The sequence below is a fragment of the Dendropsophus ebraccatus genome, chromosome 10 (assembly GCF_027789765.1).
Source record: "Dendropsophus ebraccatus isolate aDenEbr1 chromosome 10, aDenEbr1.pat, whole genome shotgun sequence".
Lineage (NCBI taxonomy): Eukaryota > Metazoa > Chordata > Amphibia > Anura > Hylidae > Dendropsophus > Dendropsophus ebraccatus.
The window spans coordinates 96427138-96435141 of record NC_091463.1 but is presented as its reverse complement, the minus strand read 5'-3'; the positions used below and the strand labels follow the sequence as shown (position 1 = coordinate 96435141).

At 49.7% G+C, this 8004-nt stretch overlaps 1 protein-coding gene across 1 annotated transcript; it reads left to right on the top strand.

Moving 5' to 3' along the window:
- Window positions 1-1314: 1314 nt before the first annotated feature.
- On the top strand, window positions 1315-7510 carry PTGIR (prostaglandin I2 receptor). Its single transcript, XM_069942985.1, has 2 exons — window positions 1315-2507; window positions 6074-7510. The coding sequence occupies exons 1-2, from the start codon at window positions 1671-1673 to the stop codon at window positions 6326-6328; spliced, it is 1092 nt and encodes a 363-aa protein (XP_069799086.1). The 5' UTR covers window positions 1315-1670; the 3' UTR covers window positions 6329-7510.
- The last annotated feature ends 494 nt before the right edge of the window (window positions 7511-8004 follow it).

Here is an 8004-nt window from a genome sequence, read left to right as displayed (position 1 = left end):
CTCTCCTTCCATCAGCACGTCAGCATCTCTCAGCACAGATTCAGTGAACTCAAGTCTGTACCTCAGAAGTCACTTGTTACCCTATTATCCTGTATTACAAGAGACTTTTCAGTAAAGATCAGTTCATTTATTCTACTGGGACTCAGTGATTATTGCACCAGCACCTACACACACAGGCTACACTGTCCATGGGTCATTTTGCCCTTTCTGTGGGTCGCGGTACCAACAGTCCGGATGGGTCATCTCTCCACTCTGGACCACCGTGATAAGCGCCCAAAGGACCCATCACAGCCCTGCAGGTCACCGAGCATTAGGGACCAATAAAGCTAGCCACACACACTAAAAGTAGGTATACCATCACACCTGTGTGCTCAGTTAGCACTGGCGTCACAACTACATCCTCACTGGCTGAGCTATATTCCAACCACCAACATAACATCATCCCGACGGTTGAGCACCAGACCACCTGGTGACCACCACACCTCTATCATCTCTCTTTTTTTTCTTCCTCTTTTAATCTTTCTGTGTCTCTTTTCTTTTTCCCTTTCTTCCTCTATTCCCATTCATCTTCCTGTTTTCTTATTGTCACTCTCCTTTTTCCTTCCCTCCTTCTTGTCTCTTTTTCTTTCTGTCTCTCTATTTCTTGTTTTCTCTTTTTTTTTTCTTCCCGTCTCCCCTTTTTCACTATGTCTCTTATTCACTCTCCCTCTATCTTTCCTTTCTGCCTCTTACGTCCTCTCGCTCTTCATCTCACATTTTCTCTTTCTTTTCTTTCTATTTTCCCTTCTTTAACTATCTCTCTCTTATTTGCTCTTTTCTTTCTGTCTCTGTCTCTCTCGTTCTTTCTTTTCTTCCTGTCTCCCCTTTTTCCACTCTTATTCGCTCTCTTTTCTTTCTGTCTCTTTCTTATTCTTTGTCTCTCTTATTCGTTTTTTCTCTTCTCTCTCTCGTATTATCTTTCTTTTCTTCCTGTCTCCCCTTCTCTCTCTCGCTTGTCTCTCTTTTCTTTCTTTTCTTCCTGTCTCCCCTTCTTCCTCTCTCTTATTTGCTCTCTTTTCTTTATCTCTCTCTCGTTCTTTCTGTCTCCCTTTCTTCCTGTCTCTTTTCTTTCTGTCTCTTTCTCTCGTTTTCTTTCTTTCTGTCTCTCTTTCTTCCTCTAGCTCTCTTATTCGCTCTCTTTTCTTTTTCTCGTTCTTTCTGTCTTCCCTTTCTTCCTCTTTTTCTCTCTTATTTGTTCTCTCTCTCTTTTCTTCCTGTCTCCCCTTTTTCTTCTCTCTCTCTGTTTTCTTTCTATCTCTTTCGTCCTCTCTCTCCGGCACTTAGCCTCTTCCCCGCACTCTCTCCACCCACTCGGCTGTCTCTGTTCGCAGGTCGTATCACTGACAGTTCACAGTGCAGAGTCAAGTGTAAGAGAGAGCAGGAGGCAGGAGCTGTAGAGGAAGAGACAGACGCACATGCAGTGAGAGAGTGGAGAGAGGTGCCTGGCGGGTGGCTGCACCACAGCTGGATGTGGATGGAAGAGAAGCCAGATTCATGTGAGCGAAAGCTGGATAGGAGGTAGAGAAAGTGAAGACAGTGCAAGAGACTGTCCCTGGGGTGGAGGCGATATAGAGGAAGAGACCACTTCACAAGTAAGAGACAGCCAGGAGTGATAGTGAGTATTATCGGAGATGCTGGAGCCCTCTGTGATAACGGCGCAGCCATCCCTCCACAACTGTGAGAACTCCACCCGGGTCCACACCGATGGGAACCCAGCCACCAGCACCTTCATGTTTGCCATGGGAGTACTGGGCAACCTCTTGGCACTGGGCATCTTGGGCGTCCATCGAAGAGAAAGGCGAGCGCGTGCCTCTCCGTTTTGTATCCTGGTGACGGGACTTGCTGTGACGGACCTCCTGGGAACCTGCATCCTCAGTCCGGTGGTCTTCGTCTCTTATGCCAAGGAGGCATCTCTCCTGGCATTGGGCTCTCAGTCGCTCTGTAAACTCTTTGCGTTTGCTATGACTTTCTTCAACCTGTCCTCCATGATGATCCTGTTCTTCATGGCCTTTGAGCGTTGTCTGGCACTAAGTCATCCCTACATGTATGCCCAGCATAGCTGGGGGCACCGCCTGGCACGGGCGGCTTTGCCTATTTCCTACATTCTGCCGGCACTGCTCTGCGCGCTGCCACTGATCGGAGTTGGTGAACATAAACAGTACTGTCCGGGCACCTGGTGCTTCGTCCGGATGGTAGTGCCGCCCACAACCGGGAGAGATAGGACTCTGGCCTTTTCTCTATTGTATGCCAGTCTGACAGGAGCCCTGATCCTGGCAATACTATTCTGTAATGCCTCTGTGACTGCCAGCCTGTGCCGCATGAGGAAGGGTCAGAGGGCGAGAAGGGGGTCACTCCGCAGAGGGGGAGCACGAGGATGGTTCCTGGCAGCCGGAGAAGAGGAACTGGAACATCTCATCCTACTGGTGCTCATGACAACAATATTCATGGTGTGCTCTGTGCCAATGACGGTGAGTGCCCTGTGTATGAGGGGGATGGGTCCCATCAATGTGTCCACAGGGAACAGACAGATGGGTGAAGTACTCACAGCACCAACAGAGTGTAGAGGGAGAGCGACCCTAACAACCAGGTGAGATAGTGACACTTGGGGTACAGGATAGTGACACACTGAAACAGGATAATGGCACTTGGGGTACAGGATAGTGACACTTGGGGTACAGGATAGTGACACGCTGACACTTGGGGTACAGGATAGTGACACGCTGACACTTGGGGTACAGGATAATGACACTTGGGGTACAGGATCATGAAACGCTGACACTTGGGGTACAGGATAATGACACTTGGGGTACAGGATCATGAAACGCTGACACTTGGGGTACAGGATAGTGACACTTGCGGTACAGGATAGTGACACGCTGACACTTGGGGTACAGGATAGTGACACTTGGGGTACAGGATAATGACAGGCTGACACTTGGGGTACAGGATAGTGACACTTGGGGTACAGGATAATGACAGGCTGACACTTGGGGTACAGGATAATGACACGCTGACACTTGGGGTAAAGGATAATGACACTTGGGGTACAGGATAATGAAACGCTGACACTTAGGGGAAAGAATAATGACACTTGGGGTACAGGATAGTGACATGCTGACACTTGGGGTACAGGATAGTGACACGCTGACACTTGGGGTACAGGATAGTGACACTTGGGGTACAGGATAATGACACGCTGACACTTTTGGGGTACAGGATAGTGACATGCTGACACTTGGGGTACAGGATAGTGACAAGCTGACACTTGGGGTACAGGACAATGACACACTAGCAGTTGGGGTACAGGATAATGACACTTGGGGTACAGGATAGTGACACGCTGACACTTGGGGTACAGGATAGTGACACTTGGGGTAGAGGATAGTGACACGCTGACACTTGGGGTACAGGATAGTGACACACTGACACTTAGGGTACAGGATAATGACACTTGGGGTACAGGATAGTGACACGCTGACACTTGGGGTACAGGGTAGTGACACTTGGGGTACAGGATAGTGACACGCTGACACTTGGGGTACAGGATAGTGACACTTGGGGTACAGGATAGTGACACTTGGGGTACAGGATAGTGACACTTGAGGGGAGATTTATCAAAGGGTGTAAAATTTAGACTGGTGCAAACTGCCCACAGCAGCCAATCACAGCCCCTCTATCATGTTAACAGAGCTGAAAGCTGAGCTGTGATTGGTAGCTGTGGGCAGTTTGCACCAGTCTAAATTTTACACCCTTTGATAAATCTCCCCCTTGGGGTACAGGATAATGACACTTGGGGTACAGGATAGTGACACGGTGACACTTGGGGTCAGGATAATGACACTTGGGGTACAGGATAGTGACACACTGACACTTGGAGTACAGGATAATGACAAGCTGACACTTGGAGTACAGGGTAATGACACTTGGAGTACAGGATAATGACACGCTGACACTTGGGGTACAGGATAATGACACTTGGGGTACAGGATAGTGACACGCTGACACTTGGGGTACAGGATAATGATACGCTGACACTTGGGGTACAGGATAGTGACACTTGGGTACAGGATAGTGACACGCTGACACTTGGGGTACAGGATAGTGACACTTGGGGTACAGGATAGTGACACTTGGGGTTCAGGATAATGACACTTGGGGTTCAGGATAATGACACGCGGACACTTGGGGTACAGGATAATGACACTTGGGGTACAGGATAGTGACACGCTGACACTTGGGGTACAGGATAATGACACTTGGGGTACAGGATAGTGACACGCTGACACTGGGGTACAGGATAATGACACTTGGGGTACAGGATAATGACACTTGGGGTTCAGGATAATGATACGCTGACATTTGGGGTACAGGATAATGTTGACCACCATATGACTGATTTGACCTTGTGGCTCTCGCTCGGTTTGCAGCAAGTTTGGGGTTAATCAGGTTTGGGGGTTTGTGCGGGGACGTTGTCGCTCATCACAGTCACCTAATAAACCTCAATGAAACCAGACACCGAATGTCTGCGATTACTGGATGCCCTCTGGGTTACATCCTGCAGAGCCTCTCACCCCCGATCTCCTGCAGAGCCTCTCACCCCCGATCTCCTGCAGAGCCTCACACCCCCAATCTCCTGCAGAGCCTCTCACCCCCAATCTCCTGCAGAGCCTCTCACCCCCAATCTCCTGCAGAGCCTCTCACCCCGTCTCCTGCAGAGCCTCTCACCCCGTCTTCTGCAGAGCCTCTCACTCCCGGTCTCCTGCACAGCCTTTCACCCCGTCTCCTGCAGAGCACTGTGAACATAGACAAATGAGGCTCCCCTATAAAGCAATCTGTTAGCCCCCCTATACCCGCACATGATAAATTGCTGCTGTCTGTCTGCAAATATGTGGATAATCCAAACTCTCCCTGAAGTTATGGGTAACATCCCTGGCGGTCTAGGATCATGAAGAGGTTACCGATATAACATCCCTAATGATCTAGAGTAAGGGGTTTATAATGAGGAGGTTAATAATAGCCTGGTGGTCTCAGGCAGTGAAGAGGTTAGCGGTGACATTGCTGGTTGTCTGGGGTAGTAAAGCTGTTACTTGTAACATCCCTGGTGGTCTGGGGTCATGAGGAGGTTATTGATCCCTGAGAATCCAGGGTGAGGGGTTAATAATAACATCCATAGTGATCTGGGCAGCGAATGGGTGAACCTTAACACCCCTGGTGTCTAGGAGGATGATCATATCCTGAAGATCTAGGGCAGTAAAGGGGTTAGTGGTAACATCCCTGGTAGTTTGGGGTAGTTATGGGATTAAAATAACATTCACGGTGGCCTATAGCAGAGAAAGTGTTAACCGATACAGCTCAGGTGTATTACAGCAGTGAAGATGTTAATGATAACATCCCTGGTGGTCTAGAGCAGTGGATAGATTAATGATAAAATAAAATAAAAAATACTACAGCACCCCCCCCCCCTTGTCCTCAATCTGCATGTGGTATTACACCTCAGCTTCATTGAAGCAAATGGAGCTAAGTTGTAATACTACACACAAACTGGAGGTCAGGGATGGCGCACTTTGTGGAAGGATGCAAAAATTGTATTTCTAATTAGGCACTAAATAGGAGTGTTAGTAGTAACCCAGGCTGTGTACGGCAGTAAAGAAATCAATAGAAACATTCCTGGTGGTTTGGGACATTGAAGAGGTTATTGGTAACATCCCTGGTGGTCTGGGGAAGAGAAGAGGTTATTGGTAACATCCCTGGTGGTTTGGGGCATTGAAGAGATTATTGGTAACATACCTGGTGGTCTGGGGAAGAGAAGAGGTTATTGGTAACATCCCTGGTGGTTTGGGGCAATGAAGAGGTTATTGGTAATATCCCTGGTGGTCTGGGGCATTGAAGAGGTTTTTCTTGTTGAGCCTATATGTCCATGTCTGACGCCACTTAGTCCAGCAGAACTTTGAACATCTGTTTAGAAGAGCATTGTACCCCTCTATATTCAGCAGAGCATTGCACCCTCCTGACATGTCCTTTCTTTCTCTCACAGCTCCGTGCTTTCCTGGGCGCCCTCTACAACACCGGGGACCCACTGGATGAATCAGGCGACATGATGGCGTTCCGGTTCAGTGCGTTCAACCCCATCTTGGACCCCTGGATCTTCATCATATTCCGGGGATCTGTATTCCGCAAACTACGCTCTTTACTCTGCACGGCCTGGAACAAACCAGCTAAACCAGTCCTTGCTCCGAATATAGTAGAGACTGGAACCATCAGCCCAATGACCTCCATCAATGCACCCTGAGAGGTCGTAATGACAAGCAGGACAAAGAGGAAAGGGAACCCGGAGACCTCTGCGGCTGGTGTGGAGATGTCACATGACTGGGTGTTCTGCGGGGGCGGGACACAGGCATGGAGATGTCACATGACTAGGTGCTCTGTGGGGGCGGAACACTGGTATGGAGATGTCACATGACAGGCTGCTCTGTGGGGGCGGGGCACTCTTGTGGAGATGTCACATGAATGGGTTCCCTGTGGGTGGACACTGGTGTTGAGATATCCTATGACTGGATGCTCCCCAGGGGCAGGGCACTGGTGTGAAGATGTCACATGACTGAGTGTTCTTAGAGGGCAGGTCACTGGTATGGAGATGTCACATGACTGGGTACTGGGTAGGTACTCTGCAGGGGCGGGGCACTGGTGTGAAGTTGTCACATGACTGGGTGCTCTGTAGGGGAGGAGCCCTGGTATGGAGATGTCAAATGACTGGGTTCTCCGTAGGGGTGGAGTCCTGGTATGGAGGTGTCACATGACTGGGTACTCTGCGGGGGCAGGGCACTGGTGTGAAGTTGTCACATGACTGGGTGCCCTGTAGGGGGTGGAGCCCTGGTATGGAGATGCACATGACTGGGTGCTCCGTAGGGGTGGAGCCCTGGTATGGAGGTGTCACATGACTGGGTGCTCCGTAGGGGTGGAGCCCTGGTATGGAGATGTCACACGACTGGGTGCTCTGCAGGGGGCGGGCCCTGGTGTGGATTTGTCTGTTACATTGTAGGGAGCATGTTGCCATTTATTATTTATTGTTGTGCCCCCTGCACATTATACAGTGAGATTCTCTGTTATCAGCCACACAGTAGCAGTATTAGTATGTTGAGTAGCCGCAGGGACCATCCCCCGATAAACGTTACTGGAGGATTAATGGGTAACAGTGGCCCTGACCCCTCCAGCGCCATCATCCCTGAGAAGAACCAACGCTGTACAGTAACTCAGTCCTCTTTAGATTTTTGCACTAAACATTTGTGAAATGAACCTTATCTGTGCCTGTTATTTCTGCAGCAGCGGAGCCGGGACCGGCTGTCCCCTTGTGACCCCCAGACACCCCCCAAACACAAACCCGGGGCCATGAAATCAATCCTGAGGAAGAGCTGGGTGACAACCAGGACTGTGCCGCTCATTTGTGATCATATAATCAGGACCGTCCCATCACATAATCAGAACCATCCCCATCCTATAATCAGGACCGTCCCATCACATAATCAGGACCGTCCCATCACATAATCAGGACCGTCCCATCCTATAATCAGGACCGTCCCATCACATAATCAGGACCGTCCCATCACATAATCAGGACCGTCCCATCACATAATCAGGACCGTCCCATCCTATAATCAGGACCGTCCCATCACATAATCAGGACCGCCCCATCCTATAATCAGGACCATCCCATCACATAATCAGAACCATCCCCATCCTATAATCAGGACCGCCCCCATCCTATAATCAGGACCGCCCCCATCCTATAATCAGGACCGCCCCCATCCTATAATCAGGACCGTCCCATCACATAATCAGGACCGTCCCATCACATAATCAGGACCGTCCCATCCTATAATCAGGACCTCCCCATCCTATAATCAGGACCGTCCCATCACATAATCAGGACCGTCCCATCACATAATCAGGACCGTCCCATCCTATAAT